Consider the following 19,841-nt stretch of genomic DNA (forward strand, 5'->3'; position numbering starts at 1 on the left):
CAATCACACTGCAACACTCTCAGCAAACAGATGTTTTTATATCATGGGCATCCCCGGGGTTCATATGCTGGCAAACTCAAATTAACACACCACTCTCACACAAACACACTCCCAGAGTTCAAGAAAAATGCAAAGAATACAAAGCAATTGAACAAACTTCACCACACTCCAGCCAAAGCTGGGGCCAGGCTCTGGCTGTAAACTGAGACTGGTTTTTTTCTTTCTCCACCTGAGTCAAGATGGCGATTGTGCGCTACAAGACGATGAAATCAAGAGCTCGATATGATGATACCTCCCAGGGGCTACCTCTGACATATATTACTCTTTTTTTTTTGCCTTTTTCCTTGTCCATGGGACTTGAACCCCTAATGCTTCAAGGATTCAAACCTGGAAAGGGGAGAAACTCCAGAGGGGGAAAACTCAATTTCCCCCCCTCTCCTTTTTGGTAAGCTTACCCAGGGTCTCAAACCCTATGAACCCGTGAACCCCTTACTTGAACCCTGTTCTAGGGTACTTGAACCCCCCTTCCAGTAACTCCAATCATAGTGCTTGCCAAAACCCCCAAAATAATTAATTTAAATTATAACTACTCACCCAAGGATCCTGCCTGAGCCCCAGGTGACGATCAGAAGTCAAAGCTCTCCCTGAGAATCCCTTGGAGCTGGCTAGAGATCTATTGGCCTCAGATCTGCCGAGGCTCAGGGCTGAGGTCCCATATGGGGTGCAAATTACTGTTACCAACTGTCTGAAATATCAGAATAAGACTCTCCAACACTAAGGTTGTGTTAAAGAAGGCATAATTTATTCAGGCCTCAGGTCCGACAGGCGATACTCCTAGCCTTAAGTCAACACATGATTCTAAAAGTGTGTTGCTTATATACAATCACTATATATATATATATATATATATATATATATATATAAATTTATCCATTACCATAAATCCCACCCCAAGTTACCAGAGATTCAGTCCTTTGTTTTGTCTATCACTGCATTCTTGAGCCACATGTCTTCTTATCTTCCCACCATCCTTGCTGGAGGAGCAGTGTTGCATGCCTTGCTTCTCTGCTAAAATTTCACAGTAAAAATTGAATTTGCACAGTAAAAATTGAATTAACCCTTTTGGTATCACAAACAGCTGACTGTACTGGAAGCTGAAGTGAGCCTGACCAGGAAAGAATGGCAAAAACACCCCATTGTGATGGGTCCAGAGGCCCCATGCATCCTTGGCATAGATTACCTCAGGAGAGGGTATTTCAAGAACTTAAAAAGGCATCGTTGGGCTTTTGGGATAGCTGCTGTGGAGACAGAGGGGATTAGCTGAATACCTTGTCCAATCTCTCAGAGGACCCTTCTGCTGTAAGATTCCTGAGGGTCAAAGAAAAGGTACTAGTTGCTACAACAACAGTTCACCATTGACAACACCGCACCAACCGTGAAGCCGTGACTCCCATCCATGAGATGGTTCATGGATTGGAGATACAGGGAGTGGTCAGCAATACTCACTCCCCCTTTAATAGCCCTATATGGCCAGTGCGTAAATCCAATGGAGAGTGGAGTCTGACAGTGGACTATCATGGCCTGAACTAAATCACACCATCACTGAGTGCTGCCATGCTGGACATGCTGGAACTTCACTATGAACTGGAGTCCAAGGCAGCAAAGTCGTGCCACCCTCAACATTGATAATGCATTTTTCTCCATTCCTTTAGCAGCAGAGTGCAGGCCACAGTTTGCTTTCATCTGGAAGGGTGTGCGGCAGACCTGGAACAGACTGCCCCACTATTTGCCATGGACTGATCTAGACTGCACTCAAAAAGGGTGAGGCTCCAGAACACTTGAAATACATTGATGACATCATTGTATGGGGCAACACAGCAGAGGAATTTTTTGAGAAAGGGGAGAACATAATCCAGACCCTCCTGAAGGCCAGTTTTGCCATAAAACAAAGTAAGGTCAAGGGACCTGCCCAGGAAGTTCAGTTTTTAGGAGTAAAATGTCAAGATGGACGTCATCAGATTCCAATGGATATGGTCAACAAAACAGCAGCTATGTCCCCACCGACCTGCAAGAAGAAAACACAGGCTTTCCTAGGCACTGTAGGTTTTTGGAGGATACATATTCCAGATTACAGTCAAATTTTAAGCCCTCTCTATCTTGAGACCCGAAAGAAGAATGATTTCAAGTGCCATCCTGAACAACAACAAGCTTTTGAACAAATTAAACAGGAGATTGTTCATGCAGTAGCCCTTGGGCCAGTCAGGACAGGACAGGATCTGAAAAATGTGCCCTACACTGCAACTGGGGAGAAGTTGGCTGTAAAAATACATAATGTAGATGCATGCATACCCAAGAGTCAGGCTACTGAAGAGCATTGCAACAACAGACAGGTGGATTGAGCTGCCAAGATTAAAGTGTCTCAGGTACATCTGGGCTAGCAACACAAGCGTGAATTGCTTCTGGTCAGTGGGCCCATCATGCCTCAGGTCATCAGGGAAGAGATGCAACATAAAAATGGGCTCATGATCAAGGACTTAACCACGGACACCATCTCCCAGGTTATCCATAAGTGTGAAACATGTGCTGCGATCAAGCTGGACAAGCGGGTAAAGCTTCTGGGGTAGGGGGGATTAACGCAGTGGGTGGAGGAGGGGTGGAACAGGCCTCTGCGTTTACCGAAAGTGTCTCTGAGGCTATTGAGAGATCACTCCAGCCAGCACTGCTCTGGTGCTGTACAGAAGGACCCTTCTCACACCTGAGCCGGTGTAAGGCACAGATTCTCACTCACCCAGGGAGCCGGATAGCTCATGCATTACCAGAGACAAAGAATCCAGAGGCTCAATCAGCTGGACATTCCAGAGGTCTTTATTCTGAAGGGTTCCAGGGTGAAAGAGGAAGATTGACCCCAGGTATCCCTAGATATAAGGGTCATCTGAGGGTCAGGGGAGAGAAGGTGGGGGAAACACCACAACCAGTGGGGAGAAGGGAGGGATGGAGTCAGGGGTTAGGTTACAGCCAAGCAACATAGGAGGATTTATACAGTTCTGGGGAGGGACCATCTTATTGCCAAGGGGGTGTACTCAGACCTTAGGATTTCTCCCACCAGCGAAATCCTGCTGTACTGGGACCACTTGGCTCCCCAGCAGTTCCCAAGGTGGTCTCATCCACCACTACAGGGGATGATGGTTGAAATATAAATATGGGGAGGCCTGGCAGATTGATTATATCACACTCCCGCAAACCCACCAAGGAAAGTGCTATGTGCTTTCCCCCCCGTGCCTCATGCCACTGCCTAGAACACCATCTTGGGCCTTGAAAAGCAAGTCCTATGGTGACATGGCACCCCAGAAAGAACTGAGTTGGACAATGGGACTCTTTTCAAAAATAGCCTCATAATCACCTGGGCCAGAGACCACAGTATTGAGTGGGTGTATCATATTCTCTATTATGCACCAGCTGCTGGGCAAGTCAAACAGTGCAATGGACTTTTAAAAACCCCATTGAAAGCAATGAGTGGTGGGACCTTCAAACATTGGGATCTACATTAAGCGAAGGCCACCTGTTTAGTGAACACTAGAAGCTCTACCAATAGAACTGGCCCTGCCCAATAAAAACCTTCACATACTGTAGAAGGGGATAAAGTCCCCATGGTGCATATGAGGAATGTGTTAGGGAAGACAGTTTGGATTAGTCCTGCCTCAAACAAAGGCAAACCCATCCATGGGATTGTTTTTGCTCAAGGACCTGGGTGCACTTGGTGGGTGATACAGAGGGATGTGGAAACAGAATGTGTACCTCAAGGGGATTTGATTTTTGGGTCAGAATAGTCTGTAATGTTGGAATGTATAATATTGGTTACTGCATGACATTGACATTTTATGCCATAACTACCATGGCCAATGAGGATGGACTGCTCCAGATACACTAGTCGTGAGCTCCTGATGCAGCAACCAGCCCACAGTACACCAGCCCTCCTGTCCTGGAAGACATCTAGGATGGATAGAACCCACAGTCATGGACTAAATGAACTCAACAGACATCTTGGAGGGATGGTCATTTACTGTGGAAATGATACCTGTGTCTCTGTATATTTACATATATATGTATATATCACAGAATCACAGAATATTCTGAGTTGGAAGGGACCCACAAGGATCATTGAGTCCAACTCTTAAGTGAATGGCCCATATGGGGATCGAACCCACAATCTTGGCATTATGAGCACCATTCTCTAACCAACTGAGCTAGTCTCAGTGGCTCTTGGAAGGTGTAGGATCTGGGCATGACACAGACGGTATAGAATAAAGGGTGGATAATGTCCTGGTTCTGGCCCAGAAAGAGGTTTTTTTTTATTAATTGTGATGGCATGGCTGTGGGTGTGTCTAGGAGGTTATTCAATATCACCTTATGTCATTGCCAGGGGTGGGTGAAAGGGACTCTCTTGCTTCTGAAAAGAAGAGTGTTCCTTCTGGTAGGAGAATGCATGGTGGGTGAAAGTGTCCAGTATTGTTTTATTTTATGTGTAAATAGTTTATTTGTCTTATACCTTTTGTTCTAAATATTGTTGCTCTTACTGTTCATTTTCTTATTTCATTCCTGTTTCCAGTAAATTGTTCTTATCTCAACCCACGATCTTTGCCTTTTGTGCTTTCACTTGGAGGGGAAGGGGGAGCAAGCAGCTTTAGTGAGACTACTAAATTGGAGAATACTGTTCCCAAACCACGACACCATCTTTAAAATTGTAGAAAGGAGGACCCTGGGAACTACCAACCTGTCAACCGCACCTCTGTGCCTGGGAAGATCCTGGAACAGATCCTCCTAGAAGCTGTGCTAAGGCACATGGAGGACAGGGAGGTGATTCGGTACAGCAAGCACAGCTTCATCAAGGGCAACCCCTGCCTGACCAACCTAGAAACCTTCTATGATGGAGTCACTCCATCAGTGGACAAGGAAAGAGCTACACATCATCTCTTGGGACTTCTGTAAGGCCTTTGACACAATCCCCCACAACATCCTTCTCTCTAAATTGGAGAGATATGGATTTAATGGGTGGACTATTTGGTGGATAAGGAATTGGTTGGATGATCACATCTGGAGGGTTGTGGTCAACAACTCAATGTCCTGATGGACATTGGTGACAAGTGGTGTCCCTCAGGGGTCCATATTGGCACCAACACTGTTTAATAACTTCATCAATGACATAGCAGGATCAAGTGCACCCTCAGCAAGTTTGCAGATTCCACCAAGCTGAGTGGTTTGGTTGACACACTTGTAGGGTAGGATAGGATGCCATCCAGGGGGACCTTGACAAGCTTGAAAGATGGCCCAATGGGAACCCCATGAGGTTCAAGAAGGCCAAATGCAAGGTCCTGCACCTGGGGTGGGGCAATCCTAAGCACAAATACAGCTTGGGTGGAGAATGGATTGAGACCAGCCCTGAGAAGGATTTGGAGGTGCTGGTGGACAAGAAGATCAATATGACCCAGCAATACACACTTGCAGCCCAGAAGGACAGCTGTACCCTAGGCTGCATCAAAAGAAGCGTGGCCAGCAGGTCAAGGGATGTGATTCTGCCCCTTTACCCTGCTCTTGTGAGACCCCACTTGGAGTACTGCACCCAGTTCTGGGGCCTTGTTGTGGTTTAAGCCCACCTGGAAACTAAGCACCATGCAGCCGCTCGCTCAAACGGCCTCTTTCCCTCCCACCCCAGTGAAATGGGGAGTAGAATCCAAAATAAAACTTGTAGGTTGAGATAAGAACAGGTTAGTAATTGAAAATAAAGTAAAATACAATAACAACAGTAAATGAGATTAATAATAATAATAATGATGATTATAAAAAGGGAAAGGAAAAAACCAAACAAGTGATGCACAGTACAATTGCTCACCACCTGCTGACCAATGCCAGACCCCTGTTCCCAAACCCAGATCAGCTCTCCTTCTGGTAACTCCCCCAGTTTATATACTGGGCGTGATGTTCTGCGGTGTGGAATATCCCTTTGGCCAGTTTGAATCACTTGTCCTGGCTATGTTCCCTCCCAGTTTCTTTTGCAAACCTCCTCACTGTCAGAGCATGAGTCACAATCCAAAAAAGTCTTTGACTTAGGATAAAGACGACTTAACAAGAACTGAAACAGCAGTATGTTAGCAACATTATTTTCATGCTGAATCCAAAATACAGTACTGTATTAGCCACTGAGAAGAAATTAACTCTATCCCAGCTGAAACCAGGACAGGTCTCCAACATAAGGAGGTGGACCTGTTGGAGCAAGTCCAGAGGAGGGATGTGAAAGTGATCAGGGTTTGCATGGCCTGGTTTTTGGTAATGGGGAGGCTACAGAGGTGGCTTCTTTGAGAAGCTGCTAGAAGCTTCCTCAGTGTCCAGCAGAGCCAATTCCTGGTGGCTCCAAAGATGGATGTGCTGCTGGCCAAGGCTGGGCCAATTAGAAATGGTGGTAATACCTCTGTGATAACATATTTAAGAAGAAGGATAAACAAAAAGTTGTTGTGCAGTTTTAATTGTGGCCAGAAAAGAGCAGAGTGAGAACATGTGACAAGAACAACTCTGCAGACACCAAGGTCAGTGAAGAAGGAAGGGGAGGAAGCACAGAAGCCGAGATTCCTCTGCAGGCTATGGTGCAGACCATGGTGAAGCAGCTGTCCCTCTGCAGCCCAGGGAGGGCCACGGGGATTCAGAGATCCACCTGCAGCCCTTGGAGGAGCCCCAAGCAGGAGCAGGTGGATGCTTGAGAGTGGGTTGTGACTCCAAGGGAGAGCCATGGAGAGAGGGGCCCTATAAGTATCAAAGCTTCTTAAAAGGAATCTTTGATTGATGTGATTTAGAGCAACTCATCATTGTGATTATCATCTTTGAAGGTCCTAGTTGAGATACAGTAGCTAAATTCAGCATCTAAGTGATCATAAGCAGCAAGTTTGGAAGGAACTTAATGAGTTCCTCTTAGACCATCCTTTATGATAAACGGCACCTGTTGCTATTTCTGAAAGGCATTTGTCTAAGCTGTTACTAAAGACATCCTTTTCTTGTCCCCTCTTTCTTCTTCTCCTTATCTTTTCCAGCCAAAAATTCTATTTTACTAGCTACTAGGGAAAGTCTCATTTGTAGCTTCAATGCCTGGTTTATACTGAAATTATCAAAAGCATTTATTTCTTAAATAAATTTTACATTACCAGTTTAATACAGTATGCTTCTGAATTTAAATAGGTGCTTACTAATAGCTAATAATTTTTTGAATTTGTGTTTGCTTTGGCTTTACTATATAAATCTGCCTTATGTTTAAGATATATTTATATTTTTACATTTTGCATTATACACACACACATTAATACACACACACACAAATATGCATGTGTGTATATATATATATTATTTCAATTAAAAGTTTCCTGTTATTTAGAAGGAAAATGAGGCATAACTGTGTAATGGTTTAAGATAAAAATAACTATTGTGGTGTGTGTTGCAATAGAAGAATGCATAGAAGAATCAAGCTGGACAATGAAACATTGTGTTGGGTTGTTCTTCATCAGTGCCACTAAGTAGACTGTACACTGCATTTTGATTTTCTTCTGTTAGAGCATTCCATTGAATTTTGTTTGTGAAATCAATAAGAGCTATTTTCTTATTGGTAAAACAGATGCCAATTAATTATATTACTTTGCTTGGAGTTTGCCAATTATAGAGGGTAAGATCAAGAAACAGAGTTCAATGTACTTTATCATATTTTTATTTTTCAGAGGCCCAGAAGATGCAATAAATGACTGCAGAATCATTTTTATAGAGGAAATGTACAAGATTGAAAAGCCAGGAGCTTATCCACTGACGTTTTCAGATGGAGATTTCAAAAGTATGCACTTTTTTTGTGTGATTGGGACTGTTAATTAAATATTTGAATGACATTTAAAAATAAAGGGATCCGAGCACAGAATCAATATGATTAAGGTTTCTTTTGTGTATAATAAAAAAAATTGTTATTACACAGATTTTGGGTTGAAAACTTTTTACGAGAATGTAAGTTGGCGTATTGAGAATAAAATGTTGATGTAATATATCAACACATTAATGCTGTGAATATAGCAGGTAAATGGTTGATATTTTAGATGATCTGTATGGGTTGAATTTATTTCTAAGTTCCTTGGCAGGCATCCAAACCACAAAACTTACTATAATAATGGACATCTCATTTGAGTTCTTAACAGATGCAAAAGACTGCTGTCTTTAACTATGACATTATCTAAGAATAAAAAATCATTAGCTGTGTAGACCAAGAAAGTGTCAAGCTTGCTAGAACTGTGAAAAAAACAGATATATTCAATTTTAGATTATTATGTCCTTCTGAGCACTAAATAAACCATGTCTCCTCCCTGCCCCCTGCCAAAGGGCAGTTCTCTATAAAGCAGTTTAACATTTTATCCTAAATTTAAAAATATATTAAAATTAAAGAACATGAGTTATAAGACAATGTTTGTAATGGGAACCCTGAGAGGTTGATCTGTGACATTATTAATAGATATTACTGAGTTTTAAAAGAAGAAAATTTATTGCAGTTTAGTTTTCATTTATAATGTATACCATTTGCAGTGTACTGTTAAAGCAATGATATATTAAAAATAAGTGGGTTTTTTTTAAGGAAATTCCATTTGCAAATGTATTCATAAAAGTAGAAATGTAATTTTCAATAAATGAAGACATTTTAAGCCATTCATTTTTTTCATTGTTATTTTTCTCAGCCTAATCAATGGAAACATTGTTCATTCCATTTATGTTCTCATTTCATTTTAAAATAATATTTTTGTGATAAACTGGCAGTTTCAAAAATGTCTAAATTTAGAGATAGTATAAAACCAAGTTCTATCTGCTTTGCATTTATGCATGTAATTTATATATATATTAGAATATTTATAGTTTACAAAACTGATTTTTGAGGGTACGTAAATTTTTCATGCTTTATTTAATTATATACATCACCACACTTTGACCTAAAGTAATAGTAGTAACAGGAGTCAAATGTTATCTGGTAGGCTTCCAGATATATTGGTTCTTCTTTTAAAAGTAAGAAAAAGCTAATCTTAATTTATAGCATTTCTGACAGTCTAGAGTTACTTGGGAGCATCAGAAAACAGTTCTGTTTATTTAAGTGAATAGCATAATTAAATACTGCAATAGTTTCAGAGAACCAGAAGATCAAATTGTAAACTTCATAAGATGGTTGAAGAAAATGTGATATGGGGAAAAGATAAGCTAATTTATACTTTGACACATATTACTAATTTATCCATTATTATCAAAGGTGTCTTGGTTCTCTAGCTCAGTGGACACCAAAGTGGGTGTGCAAGATAATCCATTGGGGAACACAAAGAAAATAATTTTTGTCCTGTTAAAAAATGAAATAAATTTAAATTAAACTTTAAACAATGTTTATTTCATCCTTATATGATCCCTTTTTAATTTTCATTTTTGTGTGTTTTATAATGTACACAATATATTAGTAGAGCAGTACATGTATAAAATTTACAAATAAACATAAATATATTGAAGGTGCATACTCAAAAGTTTTTTACTGATGATGTGTGCAAACAAAAACATTTGGAGACCTTTCTGCTTCCAACCCAAACTCTGAAACAATCATTTCAGTTCCCTCTTGTCCTCTGATTCAAGGCCCATTTACTCATTGAAGTAAGAAAAATGTTCCTTCAGCTGTCTGGAAGTGCTCTGATCATCACATTACTTAGTCATTGTTATTATTATATTCTGTATCACATCCTCATAGTTTAGTTTGTCCGATTCACTTCCATAGTCTTTCATGATGGTTTTCACACAGAAATACTCACTCCAAAGTTGTTTTTCTGTAACATTATAGCTCTTTGAGGTGTGGCCAAGTGCTCTTAAATATTTTCTTCCTTCTAAACTTATTTCTGACACTTCCTGTAATAGTTCTGCTACATGTAGTTGATTTACCTACTCTCTCCTTTGCATCTAATACAATATTATTAAATGTTCTCCTTTTTCTATAAAGGCATTTCTTACCTTAGCTGAGGAACCAGTACTTATGCTGTTACTATATAAAGGATACATTGGTCAAAATTACCAAATGGGCAGAAACAGGCATTAAATTAAATTTCTGTAAAAAGAAACCATATGAAAATTTGTGATCTGGGATCATCTGTCATCCATGATTAATAATTCATACATTCATCTGTATATTAATTTTTAGATGGATGGAGATTTGTGAGTTGTAATTTGCTCTTCATAAGACTTAAGCTATCCATTTAGAATTTTTTAATATCTACATTTAATGTGCCCAGATCTGATCTGTAGGAAGTGTACAGGTGGAGTAGTGGTGGTGAGGAATCAGAGAAACTGCTGATTGGTCACTTTCAGTGTTGTTTGTACATGTGGCAGAAGAAATTCTATTAGTCCAGGGAGTCAAATGCCTCATTATAAAAGCACCATTTACAAATAGAGACAGTGCTCATATGTGTAAAGCATTGAGTCCTATTGATGTACTAATGTATAAAGAAAATACTGGTCATTTTACAACACTAATGTAGGCTGATCCAAGTGCTTAAGTTTAAGTAAACCTATATAATTAAACATATTCTTTCATTTGGCTGCTTGAATTAAAAGGAAAAAATGGTTTATTACAAAGAATAAAGATTAAACGTGTCTATTTTTTCAGATTTAAATAAAAATTACTGTGAATTCATGAAATTATAATAAAACAGTATTATTCTTTATTTGTCAACCCTGTGCATTTTTTAAAAATGCAACAGTATAAAGGACTGTAATTTCACAGTTCTGTTCAAGTCCTCCAGACAGTCTTGCCAAGGCAAATTGCAGAAAAATATCTACTCATGATCTTGTCCATCAAAATGAGTCCATTCACATTAACAAGTGATAAGTCTTCATAAAGTTAGTCAGTTGTTATAATGCACTCAGTACAGTCAAGCTGCCAGTGAATTATGTTGCCATTGTTTATGTAGAGCTAGTTTCTTTCTTTTTTACATCCCACATGCCCCCATTCCCTGATGGTCAGGATAGCAGAGCAACAGGCTAGGTTGCAACCTAACCTGGAAAATGGCAATGACTTTCATAAATATTAGGATGAAGAACACAAGTTGATATTAACAGTAGTTGCTTAATCATGTAGTGATGCATAAGTGTTATCTAGGTCTGAACTGCTCATGTTGGCTTGATCTCTTCAAATGCAGACTTCATTGTAATAGCAAAGCTACTACATCCATGGCATAGTCATATGAGCACAGTATATTTTCTTCTGCCATTATGTCGTATTTATGAATCCAAAATTGCTTTTCTGACCTGTGGCTTTTTATCTTTTTTGATAGGAAAGAGTGGCCCTGAATGTAAGCACTGCAGGGCTGACCCAGATAAGGAATGTCGCTTTTGCTCCTGTTACTTGTGTGGTGGAAAACAGGATGCTCACATGCAACTCCTTTGTGATGAATGTAATATGGCTTATCATATATACTGCCTGAATCCTCCCTTAAGCAAGATACCAGAAGATGAGGACTGGTAAGTATACAAGGATTATTTACTTATGTATATTCACATTCTACACAAAGTACCTCTTTGTTATTTGCAACTAGAGAAATTACTGAAGAGCTTTTACACATCTGGTATGTTTTTAATCCTTGCACTGTATGTAAACATATTTGCATTTAATGTTAAGATTCTATTTATAAATATAATTCATAAACTACTGGTATTGAGCATTATTGATCATTACAGAATTTCAGAAATTATATTGTTCAGTTTATGACCTCTGTGAGATTGATGTTATCAGACTTAATTAGCACCACCTGCAGTGGCGTTTCCCCAAAATTTTATTTGTTTTATTCAGGCTTCATTATTGCTTTTCCTTTTCTTTCCCCTCAATCTCAGCCCTTATTGCTGCCTCCTTGCCCTTCCCTTATTCTATAGCTGCCTCATTCATTTTTTTCTGCTGTAAGAAAACTACTTCCTGATTTCTCCCCATTTCCAGTAACTAGTACCACCAGCAAGAAACCCAAACTAGTATGCCTTGGTGGACTCAGCTAACTCCATTCTGAGCTGACTCTGCATCAAGCCAGCATCAGCTAATTGAAACTTATCTTGAGCTCCATGCCACATCTTACCTGTATTAGTTATGTGCAACTCATACCATTTGTACTTACAACCTGCTTGTAAAATATATTAAATGCTAATCTTTTAAAAGTGACTTATAAATAGAACTTAATTCTAAAGTTTTTTATTATGAATCCATCAATAGATGTCTATGGACATGTTTTAAGAAAAACATTGAAGTGCATTTTGTGATAGATTGTAGTGGAACTGCACACTTCAAATAAAATATTTTAAGTACTTTAGAAGTTTAACATTCTTTGGAAGTAAATTACTTGTACTATATTATATCAAGTGCCTCATATTGAGTAAGTTTGTTTTTTAGTTCAGTGTCTAATACTCTACCTCTTGTCATGGGGTAATATATTTCATTTTCCCCAGACTCCAGTTATATTTATACATATGTGCAACTTCAATTATGACATTTGGTGAGGGTTTTTTCCTTGTGTATATGTGCGCAATGAGATGCTTCCACTGATTTAAAAGGAAATAGGCATTTCTTTTTTAATATCCTGAACTGAAAAGAATTTTACTCATATTTGCTCTGTTTGGAGAAACTGCTGAATTTGAACACTATCTAGAAAATATTGCAAATATGTATGATTTGTTGGAACTAAATATAACAATTACTGTCTGTGTGCTTCCGATTTCTTGTATATGGAAAACAATTGTGTATACAGGTATATATTCTCTTTATTCAGCTGTCTTTTTTGGGTAGCATGTGAATCCAAACTATCTCCAGGTTTTCTACTTTTATGCACAGAGGACTAATCTGCCCCAACATCTATTCACTTCCTACTAATTGCTTATGGAAGTGAGCCGAAGATCTTAGTGCTTCCAAATCATGTGTTGGAAAGCATTCTATGCTGTAGTGGTTCAGAGTTGGTCACCGTCCTTAAACAGTTTACTTTTGTGACTGTGCTTGACTTCTGGGTATAGCAAATGACTTGCCAGACATTCAGGTGAGCAAGGGTTGGTCACAGGGCCATTTGCAGGTAATTTAAATGGCTCTGGGGAGCACTGCAAATAGGATTGGGCTAACAAGTGTGTGGCACAGCAGTTCATGAGGTAGTTCATGCAGGAAGGGCACAGACACCTTCCCAGTGCCTGGCGGTGGGCTGTGTGTTAGGTGGGTGTGGTGTTTTGGCTGTTTTTTTTGTTTTTCTTTTTCCCCAACTTGGCTAGATCCAGCAATGGTTTACAAACCATCAAAAGCCATTGGTGCTGCTGCCAGCAAGAGTGTACTAAGGCAAACAGAACCCCCCAAGAAGGACGCAGCTGTCCAGGTCACTGCAGGGAATGTCTGAGCCTGGTGTTTGTACCAGAGGACAGTTCAAAAGATACCTGCATGCAGTGTGAGCAGGTGAATGATCTGCTCTGTTGCAGCAGCGCAGTCTCGCAATTCACGGGCGACCACCCCACACTGCATAAAGAGTGGGTCGCCCGGGGCCGAAAAACGCCGGCGGGTGCACGTGGCTGTGGCAAGCAGTGGAGCTGCGGGGGACACAAGCTGCTGCAGAGGCGCGACGATAAAAGAAGTGTAGGATCGTGATCTGAGATTTCCAGGGAATTTATTAAGGTCCACAGGTGAGGGTCCGGGGATGGCGAAGAGGAACGGAGAGGCAAGGGGTGGTAAAAGGGGCTGGAAATCCAAGATGGCGAACCTAGAGCAAAGTTCTGCAGAAGGTTAAGAGGAGAGGGAAGAGGGGAGTGGTTAGCTCCGAAGAGCCAACCAGGGAAAGCCAAAGGGGAGGAGACAAGGAGGGGAAAAGAGTACACCAATAAGTTTACAGCAGGGGAGGGTACAGAATCCGGCTAGGGAGATATTTCTAGAACATAACCCATATACAGAAATCCTATTAGCACACTGCAACACTCTGTCTGGTGGCAGAGCTTGAGGGAGAAGTGGAAAGGCTAAGGGGTATTAGGGAAAGTCAAAGAGAAATAGACTGGTGGAGTTAAACCCTTCCAACACTGAGAAAAGCTCAGCAGGAGTCAGAAGAGCCCTGCTCCTCTTACCATCAGACAGAAGGAGGAGACCTAGTAGATGGGGGGGAATGGAAACAAGTCCCTGCTCAGGGAGGTAAAAGAATCCCCTCCCGACCATCATCACCTTCCCAGGTGCCCTTACAGCATAGGTATGAGGCCCTGGATCCAGAGAGTCAGGCAGATGACACTAAAGAAAAGAATCTGTCTGGAGAATCTCCCAGTTGTACTTTGTCTGTCAGATAGATCACAACCTCAGGTATTAAGAAGAAGGGTAGTTGTAGTAGGTGACTCCCTTCTAAGGGGAACTGAGGGCCCTGTATGCCAACCAGACCCATTCCACAGGGAAGTCTGCTGCCTCCCTAGGGCCCAGGTATGGGATATCACCAGGAGACTCCCTGAACTAATTCAGCCCTCTGATTATTACCCACTGCTGGTTGTCCAGATTGGCAGTAATGAGGTTGATAAGAAGGGTACCAGGGTAATTAAAACGGATGTCGGAGTTTGGGGAAGGCCTTGGAATTTTTCTCCATCACTGTTACTAAGCAACAAATAGTTGGGTGATTAAGAGCCATCAAGTCTTTTGTAAAAGACAAAAGGTGTGCTTGGGCAGGGCAGGGTAAGGGCAGAGCCGGCTGTTGGAACACTCTCTTTCGTGGTTCGGACGCTGAGAGGAGAGGCTGCTCTTTGCTTTTCGTCTGCGACCAGAGGAAATCCAACTGTGCCCTGTTTTTTTTCTTCTCCTGGCTGGGTGAGCTTTGATTCAACCTTTTTCCCACTGGGAAGTGCATGTTTCCCCGGGCTGCGTTTTCTCGCGGCTGCTGCCGGGAGAGTCCGGCTGCCTCTGCCGCCTGCCCCTGCCCTCTGCCGCATGAGACCGCGGCGTCTGATGTGACTGCAGAAATCCTTGCTACCTCGCTAGCTAGCCGGGGAGAGAGAGCCAGCTCCTACCCCTGCCACCCTGCTTTTTGCTGCTCCGAGCTGCCCTGCCTGCTTTTTCAGCCTGTCCACCATTACCAGCTGTGTGAGGCTGACCTGACCCTGCGCCACAGCGTCACCTGCAGCCGCTCGGGAGTCATCCCACCTGCCCTGCCTGGCCGGGAGCTCAACAGCGCCCCTGCTGCTTGCGACCGTGTTTACACCACACGGGAAAAGGCTCGGCAGCTCACAAGTCATCTGCTATTGGTTTCTGGTTCTATTTGTGGTTGCTATTATTGTTATTGCTTGTTTATAGATACTAGTAAAGAACTGATATTCCTTTTCCCATACCTTTGCCTGAAAGCCCTTGATTTTCAAAATTAAATAATTCAGAGGGAGGGGAAAATCACATTCTCTGTCCTAAGGGAGGGTTCAACCTCTCTTAGCAGACACCTGTCTTTCAAACGAGGACAACAGGCTTCAAGGTTCTGGGTCGATTGATTGATGGGAGAGGAGCACAGGTGATGTTCTGCTCAATTCCTTCAGTAGCAGGGATGAATGATGAAAGGAACAAGAAAACCCACGTTATCAATAAATGGCTTAAGGGCTGGTGCCATCAGCGGAATTTTGGGATTTTTGATCATGGGACAATTTTTACGGCACCAGGCCTGCTTGAGTCAGATGGGCTCCATCTATCTAACAAGAGCAAAAGGTTTCTAGCCCATGAGTTGGCAGGGCTGATTGAGAGGGCTTTAAACTAGGTTTGAAGGGGGAAGGGGATAAAACCAGGCTCTTGAGAAATGAGCCTAAGGGTGGTAAGCCAGAGTCAGGGGTGAAATCAGCAGCTGAAGTACATGTACACTAATGCACACAGCATGGGTAACAAACAAGAGGAGCTGGAAATCATTGTACAGAAGGAAAGCTATGATGTAGTCACCATCACAGGAACGTGGTGGGATGACTCACATGACTGAAGTGCTGCAATGGATGGCTACATGATCTTCAGAAGAGACAGGTGAGGTAGGAGAGGTGGAGAGCTGGTTCTGTTTATTAGGGAGACTTTTGACACTATAGAACTTGAGGTTAATGACTATAAGGTTGAGTGCCTATGGGTAAGAATCAGGGGGAAGGCCAACAAGGCTGACATCCTGGTTGGAGTCTGTTCTAGACCACCCAACCAGGATGAAGAGCTGGATGAATTATGTTATAAGCAGCTGGAGGATGTTTCATGATCACCAGCCCTTGTTCTTGTAGGAGACTTTAACCTGCCAGATGTCTGCTGGGAACTCAACACAAAAGAGAAGAGGTGGTCTAGGAGGTTCTTAGAGTGTATGGAGGAGAGCTTCTTGTTGCAGCTGATGAGTGAACCTACCAGGGGTGGGGCTCCACTAGACCTGCTATTTACAAACAGAGAAGGGCTGGTGGGGAGTTGTAGTGGTCAGAGGCCATCTGGGGTACAGTGGCCATGAAATACTAGAGTTCTCAATATTTGGTGAAAGAAGGAGGGGCATGTCTTGGGGTGATTTATGATGTTAGTCTATTCCATGATCCTCTATGTTCCAAAATGGTTGGTGTATCTTTAAGGTGTGGCCAGGGAAGAAGGGAGCTTTGGGCTCTTTGGCAGGCTTTTTTCAGAGTGTCCTCTTTCAAACTGTCTCCAAACTGAGACATAATTTGGCACTCAACTTAAGAGGCAAGAGAAAGTGGAAAAAAATAATAAAAATAACATTCTTGTCTGAAAAACTTTGTATTGGGTACAGCACTCAGTGGTCACCATGCTGCCAGCTTCAATAATGGCTTCCTGGCACCTAAGCACGTGTCTTGGAGTGATTTATAATGATAGTCTATTCCATGATCCTCTGTTTTATGGCCAAAAATAGTTGCTATATCTTTAATTTGTGGCTGGGGGAGGGGTGAGTTTTGGGGTCTTTGGCGGGCTTTTTCAAAGCCTCACTTCCTAGGTGTCCAGAGTGCCGTGCTGTTTGGTTTTGATTGGCAAGCCTGGTTTTGTTGGCCCAGGCAAGAAGTTTTTCCTTTCCCTGGCCTTGGAGAAGCTGCAGCAGCAATCCTTCAGCTATTTTTGAGGTGAACTGGACAGCTTGTTTGTTCGGGACCAGAGAAATGGAACCAGCGGGAGAGGGGTCGCTCCATTCCAGCCCCAAACCTTGGGAAGCTGAGCCCGGGAGAGAAAGCACACCAAGAGGCTCCAGCCCAGCTGCTTCGTCTGCCGTGGAGAGGAGGTCGATGCCAGAGTCATCAGATTTTCATCTGTTGCCCAAACTGCTTTGTGATGCTCCTGCTTGTTTGGGGTTTTTTTTTGGTTTGTTTTTTTTTTTTTTGTTGTTTTTTCCCTGAGAGAGAAGCTCGGGCCATATTGTAGCGAGTGTTGTGAGTGGGTATTTTCCTTGTCGTTTTGGGTTTTTGTTCCAGTATGGGGTGGGGGGTGGGTGTGTGTAAGGTCTGACAGTTTAATATCTAGCATTTATTTACTTTTTTCCCCTTGCCTTGTGGGCATTCTGTTTGTGAATAAACTTGGTATTTTTTTCACTTTCATCCATTAGTATTCATTTCCTATTGGTGGAAAGGGATTGTTGGAACCCTTTTAGAGACAACTCATTCCAGAGTCTCTTGTTCTAAATTTGTCTCTAATCTGGGACAGGGCATTAACAAATCTTCCACTCTGGACTTCCAGAGGGTTGACTTTGACCTATTTAGGATGCTGATTTGGAGACTACCTTGGGAAACAGCCCTTAAAAAGGAAGGATGGACATACTTCAAGAAAGAAATCTTGAAGGCACAGATCAGACTGTTCCTATGTGCTGAAAGATGAGCTGGTGGGGAAAACAAATGGCTTGTCTGGGCAGGGAGCTTTTGCAGGAACTCAGGAAAAAAAAGAGGGTGTATCATTGGAAAAAAGGGCAGGCAACTCAAGAAGTGTTTAAGGGTGTCGTTAGGGCATGCAGAAAGAAAATTAGAGAGGCAAATGTTCACTTATAACTTAACCTGGCCACTTCTGTAAAAGAAAAAAAATGTTTCTATAAATACATTAATAGCAAAAGGAGGAGCAAGGAAAACCTCCATTCTTTATTGGATGTGGGGGAAATAGATACCAAAGACAAAGAAAAGGCTGAGGTACTTCTTTGCCTCAGTTTTCAACAATAAGACAGGTCATCCTCAGGACAACTGGCCTCCTGAGCCCATAGACAGATACAGGGAGCAGAATAGCTCCCCTGTAATCCAGAAGGAAGCAGTTAGTGACCTGCTGAGTCACTTAAATGCTCACAAGTCTCTGGGCCCAGATGGGATCCATCCTAGGGTGATGAGGGAACTGGCAGAAGAGCTCGCTAAGCCACTCTCCATCATTTATCATCAGTCCTGGCTCACTGGAGAGATCCCAGATGACTGGATATGCCAATGTGATGCCCATCCATAAGAAGGGCTGGAACAAGGATCCAGGAAACTACAGGCCTGTCAGCCTGACCTTGGTGCTTGGCAAGGTTATGGAAAAGATCATCTTGAGTGTGATCACACTGTGCCCACAGGATGGCAGGGGGTTCCGACCCAGCTAGCATGGATTTAGGAGGGGCAGGTCCTGCCTGACCAATCTGATCTCTTTTCATGACCAGGTGATCCACCTCGTGGATGCGGGGAAGGCTGTGGATGTTGTCTACCTGGACTTCAGCAAAGCCTTTGACACTGTCTCCCATAGCATACTCCTGGAAAAGCTGGCAGCCCACTGCTTGGACAGATGCACTCTTCCCTGGGTTAAGAACTGGCTGGATGACCGGGCCCAGAGAGTGGTGGTGAATGGTGTTGCATCCATTTGGCATCCAGTCACTATTGGTGTTCCCCAGGAATCAGTGTTGGGCCCAGTCGTGTTCAATATCTTTACTGATTATATGGATAAGAGGATCGAGTCTACCATTAGCAAATTTGCAGATGACACCAAGTTGGGGGGGAGTGTCAATCTGCTGCAGGGTAAGAAGGCTCTGCAGAGAGACCTGGAGAGGCTGGATTGATGGGCCAAATCCAATGATAGATTTAACAAGACCAAGTGCCAGGTCCTACACTTTGACCACAACAATCCCCTGCACCGCTACAGGCTGGGGACAGAGTGGCTGGACAGCAGCCAGGCAGAAAGGTACCTGGGGGTACTGACTGACAGCTGGCTGAACATGAGCCAGCAGTGTGCCCACATGGCCAAGAAGGCCAATGACATCCTGGCCTGTATTGGAAATAGTGTGGCCAGCAGGACTAGGGAAGTGATTCTTCCCCTTTACTTGGCACCATTGAGGCTACACCTTGAGTACTGTGTCCAGTTCTGGGCTCCCCAATTTAGGAAGGATTGAGATGCTGGAGCATGTCCAGAGAAGGGCAACAAGGGTGGTGAAGGGTCTGGAACACAAGTCCTATGAGGAGCAGCTGAGGGAGCTGGGGTTGTTTAGCCTGGAGAAGAGGAGGCTCAGGGAAGACCGTATATCTTGGAGTGTTATTATGATAGTATATTCCATGATCCTCTGCTTTGTGCCCAAAAATGGTTACTGTATCTTTAAGGCCCAGGGATTGGATGTGTGTGGGGCCAGGGGGGAAAGAGCTTCTGTTGCTGCGCAGGTGTTTTTAAAGTCTCGCTGCCCAGGTTTTCCGCAGCTCGGTGCAGTGTGATTTTTCTTTTTGCCTGGCTGGCTTAGTTTTTTTCTCCAAGCTTTCCTTGACTTGGAGAAGCTGTAGTAGCGATTTTTGGACTGCCTTGAGGCAAACTGAGCAGCTGCTTTTGTCAGAGATCGGGGATACCATGCAGGCAG

At 42.7% G+C, this 19,841-nt stretch overlaps 1 protein-coding gene across 1 annotated transcript in view; it reads left to right on the forward strand.

Moving 5' to 3' along the window:
• The window catches only part of LOC146425294 (E3 ubiquitin-protein ligase UHRF2-like), a 162,307-nt gene that overhangs the window by 39,165 nt on the left and 103,301 nt on the right, over positions 1–19,841 (forward strand). Inside the window, 2 exon segments of the mRNA XM_085041509.1 lie at positions 7,752–7,861; positions 11,361–11,547. Coding sequence (XP_084897635.1) covers positions 7,752–7,861; positions 11,361–11,547 — 297 coding nt within the window.

This window comes from Lichenostomus cassidix, chromosome W (assembly GCF_008360975.1).
Source record: "Lichenostomus cassidix isolate B80296 chromosome W, HeHo_3.0, whole genome shotgun sequence".
Classification (NCBI taxonomy): domain Eukaryota; kingdom Metazoa; phylum Chordata; class Aves; order Passeriformes; family Meliphagidae; genus Lichenostomus; species Lichenostomus cassidix.